The sequence below is a fragment of the Apus apus genome, chromosome 5 (assembly GCF_020740795.1).
Source record: "Apus apus isolate bApuApu2 chromosome 5, bApuApu2.pri.cur, whole genome shotgun sequence".
NCBI lineage: Eukaryota > Metazoa > Chordata > Aves > Apodiformes > Apodidae > Apus > Apus apus.
The window spans coordinates 61,916,550-61,933,888 of record NC_067286.1 but is presented as its reverse complement, the minus strand read 5'-3'; the positions used below and the strand labels follow the sequence as shown (position 1 = coordinate 61,933,888).

Sequence of the window (17,339 nt, the reverse complement as noted above, 5' to 3'; positions counted from 1 at the left end):
AGGGAAAGGCAGGAGGCCGCCTTGAACGGCCCCACCGGGCCCTTCCGTTCACCCTCCCGGTGCTGCACGGGCGCTCCCGGGAGGAGGCGGGGAGGGAGCGGGGAGGCGGGAGTCTCGAGGTTGTACCTCTCACACCCCCTTCCCACCCCCCCCCGCGGGCAGGTGGAGTGGTGCGGTCCGCCCGCCCCGCGCCGCCCAACCCGGAAGTGGAGGGCAGGGCCGCACACATGGGCGCGGGGAGTGGGGCCGGGCCGGGCCGGGCTGCGGGGGAACCGGGCCGTGCCGGAGCGCCGGGCCGTGCCACCGGGGAGCCGGGCCGTGCCGCCGGGGCGCTGGGCGCTGCCGTGGCCGCTCTCTACACGGCCACGCTGCCACCCGCCCTGCCCGGCGGGGATGCGGGTAACGTAGCCAGCGCCGCCAGCCCGCCCGCCAGCGGGGGAGGGGGCAGCGGGGACCCCCCCTCATGGGGCCGGGGGTGAGCCTACCCGGGAGGTGGGCACCGTGGGGACACGCGTCCCGTAGGAGCTGGGGAATCGCGGCCAGCCTGCGCCGGGTGTGGAGGTGTGGGGGGGGTGTGTGTGTGGGTGTTGCTGTCACCCCATGAGGTTGTTCTCACCCCCTGTAGTTGCTTATTCCCTAGGGGCTGGGGGGGCTTTTGTCATCCCACATGGTTGCTGTCACCCCGTAGGGTTGCTGTCACCCACCCCCCCCCCCCGTCCCCCATAAGGGTTGGTGTGTTGCTGCTGCCCGTGGGGTTGCTGTCACCCCGCAGGGTTGCTCCATAGGGGCTGTTGTGTGGCTGTCACCCTACAGAGTTGCTGTCACCCCGCAGGGTTGCTCACTCCGTAGGGGCTGGTGTGTTGCTGTCACCCCGTAGGGTGGCACACCCTCCCCTCTCCCCCACCCCCCCATAAGGGCTGGTGTGTTGCTGCTGCCTGTGGGGTTGCTGTCACCCCTCAGGATCGCTCCATAGGGGCTGTTGTGTGGCTGTCACCCCACAGAGTTGCTGTCACCCCGCAGGGTTGCCCCCGCCCCCCCCCCCCCCCCCCCCATAGGCGCTGGTGCATTGCATTTGCTCTGCAGGCTGCTCCCCCCTATAGGGGCTGGTGCCTTGTGGCCTCCCCACAGGGCCAGGTGCCCCCCAGGCTGGTGCACCCCTGACACCCTGTCTTGGATTGTGTGTGCATCCTAGAGCCAGGGCCCCCGGGGTGCTGGCCCCACTGAACCTGCTTCATTGCCCCCACGCCTTGGGGGGGCCTGTCCAGCTTGGTCACCCCTTGGGGTTGGACCTCAGGCTGCCCTGATGCTCTTCCCCCACCAGTTTCTCTCACAGTGGCCTGCCAAGGTTTCAATTTAGTGGTTTAGTGGTGGGCTTGGCAGTGCTGGGTTCACGGTTGGAGCTGATGATCTTAAAAGGTCTTCTCCAAACAAAATGACTCTGTGGTGGGTGTTTGGGCCATTGCTGTCTCTGGCCTGTGTGTCTGCAGCCCACACAGCACTGAGACCTCAGGATCTGCCTGTCTGGAAGTGTGGCCTGCCCACAGTGACAAACTATCCAGTGTTTTGTGTTTCGTGCTGCTGATCCCACCAGATGGGACAAAACTCTATTCAGTCCTTCTGTGGTTTTGCTGGTTTAGGCTGGTCTTGCTTAAAAACCTCCTTCCTTCCTTCTTTGGCATATGTGCAGTTGTGGTTTGGGAAAGGGAAGGCTGGGGTTTTCTAGGGGATGCTCTGTTACATTTTCTTTTTTGGTGGATCAGGTACCTTATGTTCCTTCTTTCATACCCCAGAAGAGTGTTGAGTGGGCCTGTTGAACTCCCTGCCTCTTGGCCATTGCTGGTTTCAAATCCAAACCCTGCATAGAATCCCCTGCAAATAAGTGGACTTGTAATGGATACATTTATTTTACAGCTTCAGTGTGTGTAGAGAGAAAGAGAGATGTGTTTTAACTGTGACTCTTTGAAATTTGCTGCTAGTTTTTGTTTAGAGCTACATGAGAAATGTCACTTGGTCAAAGCAGGATGGTTTTGTCTCACTGGGTGTAAGGCAGCAGGTATCCTGTGTAGCTCTTCCCACACAACTGTGAATTTGGGGGTTGAAGGGAGGGTTATTTGATTTAAAAACAACAGGAGGGAGCAGTGTTTTCATTCCATCAAGCTCATCCTGGATTGCAGAGCAGAGATTTTGGCTTGTAGATGGGCAGTGGTGCAACCTTGTGGTGTCCATTTTCACTGTTCCCATGTTAGGATTAGAGGGATCCTGTTGTCAGAGCTGTATTGAAAGAATTTCCTTTTAAATCTCTTCTCCACAGAGCTCGCATCTCGTGCTCTTGTCAAGGTGTGCAAGCATGCCCTGGCTGTACTGCACCTTGGAGGCTTTTGCTGCTGCTCCCAAGTTTGTACCAGGGCTGGCTTGGCTCCTTCTGGTTCTATCAGACAATAGGTGATGATTGATCACCTTTATCACCATTTATCTTTTATCACCATTTTGTCTTTTAAATTGCTCCCTGATGGGAAACACATGTCTATGAGTACACAGGGTGCCCGTGCTCCGAGCTGTTCTTGCTGTGCAAAGCCTCAGGAACCTGGTTTTTAATTGTACTTGAGCTTGAGTTTTGCCTCCAGGATGGTGGTGAGACCCTGGTCCAGGCTGCCCAGAAAAGGGGTGGCTGCCCCATCCCTGGCAGTGTTCAAGGGCAGGTTGGATGGGGCTTGGAGCAACCTGGGCTGGTGGGAGGTGTCCCTGCCCATGCAGGGGGGTTGGAACTAGGTGGTCTTTAAGGTTCCTTACAGCCCAAACCATTCCATGCTTCTATAATTGTATTTGATGGGGTTTTTTTGCATGTTCTTCTAAATCTGCTGCCTGAGTTGCATGTGTTTGCTGGAGATGGGCTTGTCCCCACTGTCCTTTTATGCTTGTCCCAGCCACTAATGACCTTGCCACCTTGTGCTAAGTTTTTTTGAGTAACTTTCCTGCTTTGTCATGGCCTGAAGCAGCCCATGGGATGCTTCAGTGCTGCCACCTGGCCGGGGTCCCCTGGAAGGTCTCTGCACAGCCCCTCTAGAGGTGATTAACTTGCCTATGCCTGTGCACAGGGCTCAAACTTACACCATCAAAAGCACTGAAGCTACTTGAGTGAGTAAAGAGTTGCTTAAGGATTTGCTGTATCTGCTTTCAGGCAGGGAGCCTATTGTTACAGTATTTTTTTTTTAAGCTATCCGTATATTTTAATTGTTCCCAAAGTTTGCAGTAATCCTAAAACGTGGAAGGCAATAGGTATTTTCATTGCCAGCTTCCTCCTCTTACTCAGTGTTATGATAAAGAAACGAGAGAATGAATTTTAGAGCTAATTCAGAAGCATCCACAGAGGTTAAAACAGCTTAAAAAAGGATCAAATAAACTCAAGTTGAAAGAAAAAGAGAAAAAAAAAAAACCCCAAAAAAAACCCCCAAAAATCCCCAACCAGCCCACACCTTCCCTCTGAGGTTTCACACCTCATCTCCCAACCTTGCTTGGGATAAATGAGTGTTCAGGCTGTGCTGGGCCTGTTGCACCTTGCTGGGGAATCAAGCCAGACAGTCAGAAATGTATTTACACCAAGATTACGCAGGAATAAATTCTTCAATTTGAGCCGGCGCCTGGAGATGCCACAGGTCGTTTTCGCTCGTGAGAAGTGTATTAAAATCAAGTTTGTGGGTGCTGGAGTCTGCCTTGGTGTGTTTTGCCATTTAGTAAGAGTGCTCTCCACTTTCAGAGCCCCTATCTCCACTTTCAGAGCCCCTATCTCCACTTTCAGAGCCCCTATCTCCACTTTCAGAGCCCCTATCTCCACTTTCAGAGCCCCTATCTTCACCTCCATAGCCCAGAGAGGCTATAGGTGATGCCCAGGTAGGTATGTGGGAGATGAAGAGTTAACCTGACCTGAGAAGCTGTGTATTAAGTGCTCCTTTTGGTTTTCCCAGTGGAATTCAACAGGTCTGCAACCTGGGAGCTTGTTTTTGCAGGTTTTCTTCCTTATTTACCATCTGAATTCTTACAAGGCAAGGTTGTGCTCTTGGCTTTCCGAGCCTGGCAGTGGCATTCATGGAATTCACCAATATTTTATTAAATTATTTTGTAGCTTTCTTGTTGGCTTGTGCCTGTGTTGCCCGTGGTACCAACCAATATCATGGCAACGTGTGTGAACTTCATCTTTAGCTGGTTTAGGTGCACATGTTGCTCCAGGAAGACTTTAATGAAGGTGAAGCCATGCCTGGCTCAGGAGCAGTGTCCCCACCATGCCACGGGTGATGGACATCCACCATTAGCCACCTGCTGGCATGTTGGGGAACCCCCAGGATGCTGAACACTAGGGTTTCCTTTGTTAGATCTAAGAGGATGAGAGAATCATTTTGGTTGGAAAAGACCTTTAAGATCACCAAGTCCAACCCTTAACCCAGCCCTGCCAAGGCCACCACTGCCCCATGTCCCTCAGCACCACATCTACAGGGCTTTGAAATCCCTCCAGGGATGGGGACTCCAGCCCTGCCCTGGGCAGCCTGGGCCAGGGCCTGACAGCCCTTTGGGGAAGAAATTGTTCCCAAGATCCAATCCAAACCCCCCCTGGTGCAACTTGAGGCTGTTTCCTCTTGTTCCTTGGGAGCAGAGCCCGACCCCCCTGGCTCCAACCTCCTCCCAGGCAGCTGCAGAGCCAGCAGGTCTCCCCTCACCTCCGTGTGTCCAGGCTGGACACCCCCAGCTCCCTCAGCTGCTCCTCCTCACACTTGTGCTCCAGCCCCTTCCCCAGCTCCCTTGCCCTTCTCTGGACACACTCCAGCCCCTCCATGTCCTTCTGGTCCTGAGGGTTCCAAAACTCCATGCAAAGGGATCTGATGCTTCCCAGCCCTTTAAACACTGGAATTCCTGAAAATTAAAGGGGTCAGCTTAGGATGGACAGTTTTCCTATTGCATCTGATTTTTTCAGACTGTCTTGCCATAGGTTGAAACTCTCCTAAAATGGAGTAACTATAAAAATAGCTGGTGTTTGCAAGTGTGGAAAATCCTGCTTGAAGGGGCCTTTCTCCAGAACTCCAGGGCTGTTCCCTGGGCTGGCATGGGGCGATAGCTGGAATTTTACAGCAGTGACAAACAGCAACAGTAGCTTGACTTGCATCTTCCTTTAAAAATACACTGTTTAATTTAATTTTAAGATTTAAAAGTGCCATTTGTACAATTGTCCTGCTTTGTGTTGGATGATAGCTAAGTAATAATGTGCAGAAATTAAAATATTGGGAATTGAGCATTTGAAGCCAACTGTGCCCTTAGTTTTTTGTCTCTAGTGTCTGATGATGGGACAAACCTACCATAACCTTGGCACTCGCAAAATTAGCAGGACCAGTAAGACCAGGCTCCACAAAATAAAATAATGAAATTTGAAGGAAAGAAGGAAAACCAGGTGTAGTTTTTAATTTTGTCACCCTTTGGTTGTGCCCTTCATCCCCGAATGTGCTTGCGCCTATTGAATGTATTTAACATGCACTGTTCAGGAGCGTTGCAAAATGCTTCAGTGTCAAGTGCTCTAAAAAAATCCAGTGTTATTAACCGTTTTGTTAGCATGGATCTTTTTGTGGTGGTTATTTGTCCTGGTGTAAAGTACAAATGAAACCAAAACCTAAATGGTGTTTCTAACAGGGGCGGCTGCTGGATGCAGCAGGTAAAATCGTTGCTTGTGAAGCAGATGCTGCAAAAATTGCTTTAGCAGCAAGGGAGAGCAGCGTTGCCAGATAAATGGATGCAGATTTGCACCATCAATGATTCTATTTTCCCTCTTTAAAACTAGAAAGCTGTGCTTTTTTGCTTTTTTGCTTTTTTTTTTTAATGGGGAACAACCGGGTTGCTTTATAGGCAGCGCAGCTTAAGCGTCGTGAACTGTGGTGCTTGGAAGTTATTGAGTCAAATGGTTTTAAATTAAAGATACATGTGCCCAAATGTCTGCATTTTGAATATCTCTGGCTGTTCTTTACCCAGCCCTACCTACACTTTTGCTTATCTGTTCATAAAAGTCTCGCGGAAACAGACAAAAGATATTTTGTGCAATGACATCAGAGGGAGAAAATATTCTTAGAAAATTTCATGCTGTTAAATCTCTACAGATTTACAGTTTTATCCAGTCAAATTAATGCAAAACCCCAATGCAAGCATTTGGATTTTGAAAACTTTGGAGGAGTGTCATTTCCTAATAGTAATTATTGGTTTTACATTATTTTTTCACAGGGGAGCTGATCACAGCCGCGTATGAGCTTGGAGTAAGTATTAGTTTTATTGTTTAATCAATGCTCTCATTAACAGTTTTAGGAATTAAGGAAGTTTAATTAAGCATGGAGTAAAGTAGATTAATTTATTTTCAAACCACAGTTTTTACTAACTTATAAGTACAGCACGCGACAATTTACTTCAAGTTTTAAATCCAATTAAACTAAATTATAAAGCAAAGGCTTTACTGTATATACAGTAGCTGGCTTATTATCAACCCAAATTTTGTATAAGCTGGGGAGAATAAAATAAATCGGGTTAACAATTTTAATAAGTTTTATTATTTAATAAACTTTATTATGGTGCATGATCCCTTTAGGCAAGACCTTAGGACTGTCAGCGCGGTGGTAATCCGATAGCAGTGTGGTCTTTCAACTTGCTAACCAATAAAATAGTTGAGAAGCTCCTTTTTTAAAAAAAAAAAGATAAAAAATCCAAAAACACGACAAAAAAACCACAACAACCTTAGCCTTTTGAATGACCCTAATATACTGTGATCCCAAACAAGGAGCCCTTTAAGGCAGGCTAATGAAACGTGGCACCTCCTTTTCTCGCCGCCTCATTGTTAGGGGCGAGGCGTGGAGCCAAATCCACTCAGGAAAAGGAGTCGGGGGGTTCACACGGGTGGGAAGGGTCGGGGAGCGGAGCCGCTCGGAGACCCCCCCCCCAGCTCCTGCTGCTGGACCCCGGCATGCTGCTCTCCCTTTGACTCCATGGGCTGATAACACTTCCCAGCCCTTCACTCCTTCTCATCCCCATATTGCTCTGTCCCTAGGTCGCCCACCCTCCCGGCTACCCTCTCTTCACCCTACTGGCCAAACTGGCCATGGGGCTCCTGCCCGTCGGCTCCCCCGCCTGCCGGGTCAATCTCCTCTGCAGCTTGGTGGGAGCAGCTGCTGCCTCTTTGCTTTTTTACACGGTTTTCAGGTAAAGTTTGGGCTGTTTTCTCCTTCGTGTGATGCTGGCAGGGCTTTCCCCCTGGCTCTGGCTTGGGATGTTCCCTCTGTTCCCTTCTGGCCTTCAGTCCGGTGTTTCCCCCCTCCCTTTCCAGCTGTAGTTAGTTCTTTTGATTAACCTAACAGCGGTTTAATCTGAATTTGACCTTCTTTCCTGCACAAAAGCTCCTTTTTTTTTTTTTTTCCTTTCTTTTTGTTAAATAATAATGATAATAATAATGATAATAATAATAATAATGATAATAAAAGTGCACCCTTCCCCGTACGCAGACGTGACAGGTTGTTCAGGCTCATTATCACAAATCACCGCTCGGTTTAACTAACCAGAACTAATGAAGTTTGTCGTTCTTGAAAGATGCAGATGGTCTGTTGAAATTAACAGGATGAGCTTCACCTATCGGGGAAACTGTGAACTGGGTTTAATCGCAGCTCCCGGCGCGGGCGGGTGGGCAGTCGGTGCTGCCCCAGGAGCTGGGCGAGCATCGCTGCCTTCCCCCTGGCTGCAAAGAGTGGAAGGGGGGGACACCCCGACCCCAGCCTATCCATCTCCTCCAGACCTCTAACCTTGGGAGAAGAGGGAACAATCGGGATGCACGCGTGCGTGGGGGGGGGTGGGTTTTGTTAACCCCGCTCGGCTTTGATGTGCGAGTTCTGGCTGCTCTTAACCTCAGCCTGACCCATATTTGAGAGGATTATCGCAACCCGTACAAACAATTTCTGATGTTCTTTTTTTATTATTATTTTGCAGGGAAAATAGGGCAAGTTTTGAGGCTGGAAACAGGGAAATCAGAAATTATTATCGGGGCATTTCGGGATGAGAGAGGGTGAGGTTATTTTTGACAAAAGTCCTTTTCTCTCCCACCCGTTTCCAGAGCCGTGTCTCCCCTCGGGAAAGTCTTCCCAAGGAGTGAGTGCAACCTAGAAATAAAAGCAGGAATAAGTAGGGAGAGTGAATGAGGGGGAAGATCCTGCATAGCCCAAAAGCCCTGAGCTCACTTAAGCTTGGGTCCAGGGGGTCTCTCTGTCTGGCTGCATCTTCCTCTGCACGTCACCTTCCAGACAGGACATCAGCTTCTAAGCACAACATCTGGAATTGCTTAAGTAATTCCTAAATATTACAGGCATTTAAGTGATTGCTTTTACTATTGGGTCATATGTGTAATTAAGTCAACATTATTTAATTTAGTATCCTGTATTTTACAGCCTATTTAGGGAGCTGGAAGTGGGGCTGCCCTCCCGTGCAGTGCCTGGCGCAGCGTCAGAGCACAACTTGGTTTTGTTACATTAAAAACTCCTTCCAGGAGTTACTAAATGTTTTGAATATTGGGTTCTGATTTTTTTTTTAAATTGTGACTGTTCCCATTATTACAATTACTGTGAAGATCTGCCCCCCTTCTTAGTTTTAACACCAACGTGACAGTTTTGTGCCTGTGAAACGATGCCATCGTCACTTTAGAGAAATAAGAATACAGGAGAGAAATGGCAGGCTAAATTTGGGAATCATTTTTACATTTTTAGAGGTTTAATACATTTTGTTGTGCTTTTTTAATGGGATTTGGAAGATGTGACTTCTGTCAAAATTAGAACTTGCACGAAAGAACGGAAAACCAGGAACTGAGTGATGATAGAAATTGTTAGGACTTACAGAAAATTATTTAATAGATACAAGGCACGGACAGAATCAATTATTCAGCCCAGCAGCAATTGATTTTTTTGGAAATGAATTGTAAGGTGTTGTGGATCAGTTTTATTTCCAAATTGCAATGTTAGGTTTTTCCATTGAAGCACCTTAAAACTGATTTATTTTTTTTATGACGTTCATTAATTTAAAAAAAAAAACAACAAACTGTTTCTTTCTATTGCCGTCTACTTTTAAAGGAAAAATGAACTTTCAGAAAGTCTTTACTGGCACCATCTGTGTGAAGACCCTGGGCTTGTCCGTGCCCACAAAGAAACTAACCAGGTCTATCAAATCCCCCCAGAATTTTTGTGCTTTCATTAAAAATGAGCTGACGGGCCGAGCCCCGCCAGGTACGGGAGCAGAAATAAGCACCCGCGTGGCGCGGGAGGCAGGTGTTAATATGAAAATATGGAGATGTTGGGAACACAAATAATTGATGAAGTACACATCCTTGGGGAGCAACACGGTTCAAGTGGCAAATCTCTCTCCTCAAACAATAGCCCCCTTCAGGGGGGAGGAAGCCATCTCTATGGTAATGGGGCTGACGCTGCCCTATTGATCGAGTGGAAGAAGACATTAGACAATGTCAGTTGGGTTGTTACAATTTCATTTGTTGTCTGACCTGAACTTAACCTCAAAAATCTTTCTTTTCTCCCCACCAGCCAGGCAGGGTTGCTATTTCCCCTCGTGGGTTTTTTTTCTGTGCCTCCCAGCATCCCCCTACAGTAAAATCTCTCCCTTTTTTTCCCCACTGACTCTTTTTGGTTAAGAAGCATTTCCCGAGTTTATTCCTTGGCAGGTCGGGACAGGGTGTTGTTGGTTTTTTTTTTACTGCTTAAGGGAAGAGTTGTGGTTTCCTCTGTGGCTGGATGCTGTTTGGGATGTTACCACATGTGTGGGATTAGGATTGAATTTATTCCTAGAACAGATTTCTCCTCTGGCAGGTGATGGCTGGTGGGATGCTCTGTGCAGGCACTGCTGGAATCGATAGGCAGCAACCCCAGCATCTTGTTTCCTTTATTCATTATATCCTATCACATTATATCATATTATATCCTATCATACTATATCACATTATATTATTAATTTCATTATATTATTTTTTTAAAGCCTGGATTGTGCTTCTCAAACCAAAGTTGTGCCAAACCACATCAGTGCAAAAACCCCTTTTGTCGGAAATCCAGACTAGCGCCAAACGAGCAGTTTCTTCCTTTCAGTCAGTTCTGAAACTGGGTTTTTTTTTTTCCCCCCCTCCTCCTCCACACCCTCTATAAATTGCTTGTAATTATCATAAAATGGCATTTACAAAGAGTTTTCTCGGACGGCTTGTAACTGAAGCAAATAATTCATCTCTGCTTTGAAAGAGGGGGGAGCAGCTTTCTGTTTTTAGGAGGCAACGAGTGCGACTATAGGATTGTTTCTTTAAACAACTATTTGTTTGTTTTACTGTGGGAGGCGAAGCGAAGCAAGTTTACAAAGCAAACCAATTATCTTCTCATAATATGATTGCCAGAGTGTCATTTTCTGCACAGAGGATGTGTTCTTTGCATTCTCTGTTGCAAAAGAGAAGCAGGATGCTTTCCCCTGCTTTAAGTGCCTTATTTTTTTTTCGATGTATACCTTTCATAGCTTGGCTGTTTGTCTCTGTCTAAATATGCAAAGCTAATTTACTGCAGGGGCAGGAGCAGAGTAGAAGGTGTCATTGCCCAAGTACTTCTGGTAAGTTTTTGCCAGCTTTATTCTGGCTGATTTGCACAGGGCTTTTTGAAAAGGAGGAAAATGTTGCATTAAATTAAGCAGTTCACATCTCTTTGGTTTGCTGTTCTGTGTATCAAATTAAGTTTGGACTAATATATATTTTATTTGTTTTATATACATATGTATATTCCCTGTCCCCTAAACCTTCCAAACAAAACACTGTGGGTGTGTATGAAAACTGAAGCCAGCTTTCCTCCCACTGCCAATAGAATGGAGTGGTAGGCATGTTGTGTAATGCAAGAATCAAATTATAATTTTGAAATCATCAAGGTGTTTTGGAAATGGCTCTTGACCATCCTGACCACCCTGAGGTTTCTTGCTCCAGTGCCTCCTGGAGCTCTTGTGGAAAAGTCTATGAGAAGGATCAAGTGTGTTGGAGCATCAGGAGGATGGATCACCTTCATGGTCCTCCCCAGAGGGACCTCATGGCTGATGTTCCCCTAAAACTAACTGGTGCTGGAAAAAGTTGTCAGCTATCTATGATGGGTGGGGAAATAATCCATGTCCCTCGGGTATGTGGGTTTGCTGGAGCAGGAGTCGCCCCCCAGGCAGTTTGATTCCTGTTTTCGGGGCATGGTTTGGAGAAGACAGAGGGATGAGAGAGGGTTGATGCTGCCTGGTATGCCTGTGCCACCTCGACCATCACAGGACATCAAAATATTTGGCTTAGGGGAAGGAAGAGTCTCCTTCCAGGGTGTATTTGAATTTTTCCAGATTACAGATTATCGTAGATTATCACCCTTGTAGCACAGCGTAAAGATCTTGGCGGTTTCAAAAGCAGCTGGGCTTAGTAACAAGTAGTGAGAAGTTTGAGGAGGGAGAGAAGAAAGGAAGGTACTCGAGTATTAATTTGCTTTTAGAAGAATATCTACTGTGACCTCTGGCTAATGGATCAATATTTTTTTTTGCTTTTCTTTCCCCCTCTTCATCCCTGTAATAAACTGGCGCCGAGTTCACTCTGTTTGAAGACATCACCAAGTCTGCTCATTTGCATTTTGCTCTAAAGCAGGCCCATTATGCTGCAATAACTGCTTGGTTTTTGAAGGAGGAGGGGGGAGAAAAAAAAAAAAGGCAGGGCAAAAAAAAAAAAAAACCACCACCCAACCCAGCACCCGCTTTTTTTTTTTTTTTTAAAAGACTGAAGAGTCTTTTCTGACAGCTAGTCAGAGTTAGAATTAGTTCAAGGAAATGTTAATAATGCACTGCCTGGCTTAATCCCTTTGATATCACCAGGTATCCTCCTGTTCATGGGTTAATTGCTTTAAAAGCAGAGGCAATATTCTGAGCGGTGGGCCGCTTCACCTTTTCACAGCTGTTACCATTGAGTGACAACTAAATCCCATGTGTAAGATGAGGAAGAGCTCAATCTCCAATTGGGAGAAAATTTATGTAAACCGCAATCCCTTCAGAATGTGCGGAAGTCACAGACTTTCTTGATTTACTCTGCTTTTCCCAGAAAGCTCCATTGTTCCCTTCCCTAAGTCCCATCAACCCTTTGTAGCAGAATATCACAGCGGCGGCAGATAGCTTGAAATATATAAATGCTATCATAGCTCTGATTAATAGCGGCGCTTATGAGTCAAGTCTGATAACGGAGCAGCTCTCCACTCAATTTCAGATACCGCTAATGGAATCTGTCTCCTGCAATTGTAATGTGAGAAGGGCTAATTTGCCATGGAGCTTGGAGCTGTCACCAGCCGGGGATTGGGGGGTCAGATGGGAGCTGCCAGGTTTTTGCCCTGCAGCTTGTATCTCTCGCTTTGAATAGCGCAGCCTCCTGCCTGCCAGGGAGCTGATAGGCCGCCGGAGGGTTTATGCCACTCTCTACAATAGGGAAGGGCTTCATGGGCTGACTTGGTAATTGTGAAACCAGCTCATTTTGTCTTTTTTTTTTTTTTTTTAAATTTTATTTTACATTTTCGTCTTTTTCTTTTATTATTATTATTTTTTTTTTCTTCCGCGGCTGCATAATTTCTAATCAGGGGTTTTTAACGAAATGTCGGATTAGGGAAAAGTTTTTGCAGTCGCCCCAAAAAAATCCCACCAAAAAAAAAAGAACCAACCCACCAACTTAGAAAACATTTAAAGAGCTGAAATCGGTTCCGACCGAGGGTTGGGGTTTTTGGGAAGTAGGCAGTGGTTATTACAGCCACCCGAGATGAAGGCATACCTATTTTCTAAGGATAATGGGTCTAACGAATATACCCTTGCGAAGACACAGGGAGAGAAATCCTCGTTTTTTGTGGCTGGAAGCACAGATTCCACAGCTTGCTGTTGGAAAGGTGTGAGGACGGGGTGGGATTTATGAGGTGGCAGAGCCCTACGTGCGTTTTCTCGACCTGTCGTGACTTGTGCGACTCACGGGAGCTGCTCCGGGATCCCTTGGTGTGGGGGGTTTGCTTTTCATTGCCAAACTTGCTTGGGAAGGGGCTGCTGCAGGCAGGGCCTGCTTGTGGCGTGGTGCTGGTGCTTGGGAGGGTGTGAGGTTTGAGGTTGGGAAGCCCTGATCCTCAATCCCTTCCAAGTCCCCGTGGAGCGGCTCTCCCCATCCCCAGTGTGCAGACCCACCGAGGTCCCTGCTCCTGCCTGGGGCACCTCCCCACAGGGGCAGCTTGGTCCTCCTGGTGAGACAAGCTGAGGTGGCCTCTGAGACACCTCTTGCGTGTACTGGTGACCTTGACAGGCTCACATTTAACAGGGGACTGACAGAAACTCAGGATTATCCTATGGAGGTGGGGTCCTTATGGGACACATCCATCGTAGTGTCCTTACTGAACACCTCCAGTCCAGGAGGTCACACACAAGAGGGTGCAAGGACTAGCTCCTTTTAGCAGAAATCCTCACCAGCTTTGTGCTCCTAAACCAGGCTGGGCCATCCCTTCTTTGACTGTTCAGTAATATAATTTTAGAAAAGGGGTAAAACAGTGGTTGCAGGCCCCAGCTGGATGTGAGGGCTTGTCCAGCAGGAGCAGCATTCAGTGCATGTGGGGGGGGCTGAAGATGCTTCCTGCTTGCCCCCACCCTGAAGACATTGCAGATCCATGGAAATGTCAAACTTGCCTGATGCCAGAGTCCCATTTGATGCAAGGAACAGCAGTTAGCTATAACCAGAGTGCCCACTTTGGGGTTTTTGTTGTGTTGTTTGTTGTTTTGTTTTTTTTTCTGGTGGTCCTACCCATTTGCTTGGTTTCTCTTCTCTCCTGGTGGCTGTGGAGACTCAACCGGGATCAGCAAGCCATGCTGTGCTCTCCTTCCTCCTCCTCCAGCACCAGGAGTGGAGGCTGCAGGCAGGGCTGAAGTGGCTCTTCAGCTCCAGCCCCTTGAGGAAGAATAAAATCTGGTTTGCTATTCCCTGCAGTACCTGTCCTGGCTCTTCAGTGCTGAGAGCAGGAGAAACTGTCTTTTGTCCATGGAGTGGTTGTGACTAAGAGACAGGCAAAGCCAGGGGGATTTTGAGGTTTGGGGGCTTAATTATTATTCCTTAGGTCCTAAACTCACACTTGGATTTTTATTTCTGTTTAATTTTTAAATAGTTTTTCTATTTCAGCACTAGGGTACCTGCACAGTTAAAATGTCTCTGTGGAAAGACTGGTTGTGGAGTCTTCTAAGTCCTGTTCTTTTCAGCATACATGAAAATAATGTGTTTTTTTTTTATAAACAAGTGAAACTTCGTAAAGTTAAATTTGAAATGTTGAATCTTTAATGCACTGATCTGTTCTACCATGAAATGATAGAAGATATGCTATATATTATTAATTAGTAGTAGTAGTATAGAATCATGGACTCATTTGGGTTGGAAGGGACCTTAAAGATCCTCCAGTTCCAACCCTCCAATATGTGGAGTGGAGTGGAATGGAATAGAATTGAATCTTTTAAGGGCCAACTGCATCTGGGCTGCATCAAAAGAAGTGTGGCCAGCAGGGCCAGGGAGGGGATTCTGCCCCTCTGCTCTGCTCTCGTGAGACCCCACCTGCAATACTGTGTCCAGCTCTGGAGCCCTCAGCACAGGAAAGACATGGAGCTGTTGGAGAGGGTCCAGAGAAGGGTCATGAAGATGATCAAAGGGGTGGAGCACTAGGATGAGGGAGTTTGGGCTGTTCAGCCTGGAGAAGAGAAGGCTCTGGGGAGACCTTAGAGCACCTTCCAGTGCCTGAAGGGGCTCCAGGAAAGCTGGGGAGGGGCTTTCCACCAGAGAGGGCAGCGACAGGACAAGGGGTACTGGTTTTAAACTGAAAGAGGGGAGATTTAGGTCAGACATCAGGAAGAAATTCTTCACCATGAGGGTAGTGAGGCATTGGAATAGGTTGTTCAGGAAGCTTTGGCTGCCCCATCCCTGGAGGTGTTCAAGGCCAGGTTGGATGAGGCTTGTGCAGCCTGGTCTGGTGGGAGGTGTCCCTGCCCATGGCAGGGAGGTTGGAACCTGATGATCTTTAAGGTCCCTTCCAACCTGAACCATTCTATGATTCCATGTTCTTTGCTACTGCAAAGCAAAGTCACAGCAGTGCAAAGGCAGAAGCTGCTGGTGAAGGTACCTGGAGCCTGTGCAGGTGTACTGGGAGCTTCTGACATCAGGGTCATCATCTGCAGGTACAGGGAGAGACTGAAATAACAAGACCAAAACCAACCCATTGATTAGTTTATTAATGGAGATTTTAAAAATTAGAAGAGTTTTTTTTCTTATTCCACTGAGTAAAAAAAAAGTAAAAACTTAAAGATGCCAGGCTGAGATCTGCTACCCGAGAAGTTTTGGAGGGAACAGAAGGCTGAAATAATCAGCTTATTTCCTGAGGTACAGGTAGGTTTTTCAAGTGTTTAATACATCAGCTTCAAGTAGAAAATGCTCCAGTTATCTCACTTTTCTTCTTTTTGAATCCAGTGCCTTAAAACCAGCATTTAATGAAAACATTTTTATTACATTCCAGTTCTCGTTCATCTATAGCTTTATACCAATCATTTAATAACTTCTTGCAGATTATTAAATATGAAATGTCTGCCATTATTTGCTTAAGAAAAAGTAAAAAAGCTGATTGAGTTCTTTTTAATGTGCCCATAGATGTGACCTTGTGCTCTTGACTAACAAAAAGTTTTACCCAACTTAGAGAAGAGGCGACATTTTCAATCACAAACCAACATGTTTTAGTAACTGCCACCAAATGAGAAGCTAAGACCTGTAATTACAAAAACAGATAAAAATACCTAATTTCAGCTTTCCCAGTTGTTCCTGCAACCTCTCAATTAAAGCCTGCAGCTGAAATATTCCTGATTAAAGCAATTTTCTGCCGCCTGTGTCCTTGGACCTGAGGCCCAGCTGCACATTCTTTTACTTGGGAGCCTGAAGAGGAAAACAAAATCATCATCTAATTGTTTTTTTAGTCTTTTGCTTTTATGTTTAGGGATGCCATGGGAAAATATTTCTCACAAAGGACTGTGTGACCTCTCCTTTGCTGACTGTTTCTCTCCCCTGGGTGTGTTTTCAGATGATGGGAGTTTCTCCCCGTGTTGGGAAGATTAAGGTTGGTTGCCTGATAGGAAGGGACCTTCTTCCTCCTTGTTTGGTTTTATAAAAGTTCTCCCTGTGCTTTGAGATCTTTCCCTAAACTAGTTATTTTGCAAAATCAAAACCACAAGCTGTTCTCTTGGCTTTTCCTCTGGATAAGATAAACAAGCCCAGGAGGCAGCTTTTATTCAAGCTCAGTGCTTCCATCCTTCTCAAAGTGGGCCTGTTGGTGGGAGCTGTTGCACCCTTGGGAGAAGTTATGAAGACTTTCCCACTCTTCAGTTGGCTGCAAATCTTTCCTTCTTTCATGAGCTGATTTCTGTGTGCTGAGGCTGTTCCAACGATGGGTTGTCACTGCTCTGAATGCTTTCTTCTAGGTGACCCAGCCTTCTTCTCTAAAAGATAGTCCCGCCCAAGCCCAGGATCCACCCCTCACTGGTCAGCCTTATAGCAGGCTTTTGTCCACTTTCTGCTCTCCATAAAGCCTGTCTTCTTCAGAGTCACTGCAAGACAGCTTAATGCCTACACTGGATGGTTATTGCCATTGCCATGGCTTAAGTGTTGGCTCTTGTACCAGTCATCTGAGCTTTCTCTTACTGGATCCAAAGACTGGAGGAAACAGTGGCTTTGGGGGAGGAGGTAGTTACTCTCCCTGCTCCCCAGAAGCACTGGGGTAAAGCCCTCCTAGATATTGCTTTCATATGAGTTAAGGATCCAGCTCTCTTGGGTCTTTGCTGGGTTTTTTTATAGCACCTCAGCTGGGTTTGAAAAATGTGTTCCAAGAAAGAAACACGAGTAGAAGTCAAGTGAGGATAAATCTCTGCCACTCTCTGCTCTGGAGCCCTGGTGAGTGGTCAAAAGGAGAGTCAGAGCTAAGCAACTACAAGTTGTTTTCAGAACCATATTGTTTCCTTCTCCTGACCACAGTGCACCTGCACACCTGGTAGCAGATGGAAGAGTGTGGGTCTCCAGGCTGGCTGACAGAGACTGTGTGTTTGTTTCTTGTCCAGCAAAGCTTCACTGCAGGCGTTAAATGTAATGTTTGTGTCAGACCTGGTGTTTGATTTTGGGGAAGCATGTGTCTCCATACCATGGGAAAACCCCTTCTTACCTTCCACCCAACAAATGGCTTCTTGGCCTTGTTCCCTCTCTGTCT

General features: G+C 46.9%; 1 protein-coding gene across 1 annotated transcript in view; it reads left to right on the top strand.

Annotated features, from left to right (window-relative positions):
* Window positions 1-227: 227 nt before the first annotated feature.
* The window catches only part of TMEM260 (transmembrane protein 260), a 38,952-nt gene continuing 21,840 nt past the window's right edge, over window positions 228-17,339 (top strand). The window contains exons 1-3 of the mRNA XM_051622041.1: window positions 228-399; window positions 6,253-6,284; window positions 7,067-7,218. Of these exons, the coding sequence (XP_051478001.1) occupies window positions 228-399; window positions 6,253-6,284; window positions 7,067-7,218 (356 nt within the window). The remainder of the gene's footprint in view (window positions 400-6,252; window positions 6,285-7,066; window positions 7,219-17,339) is intronic.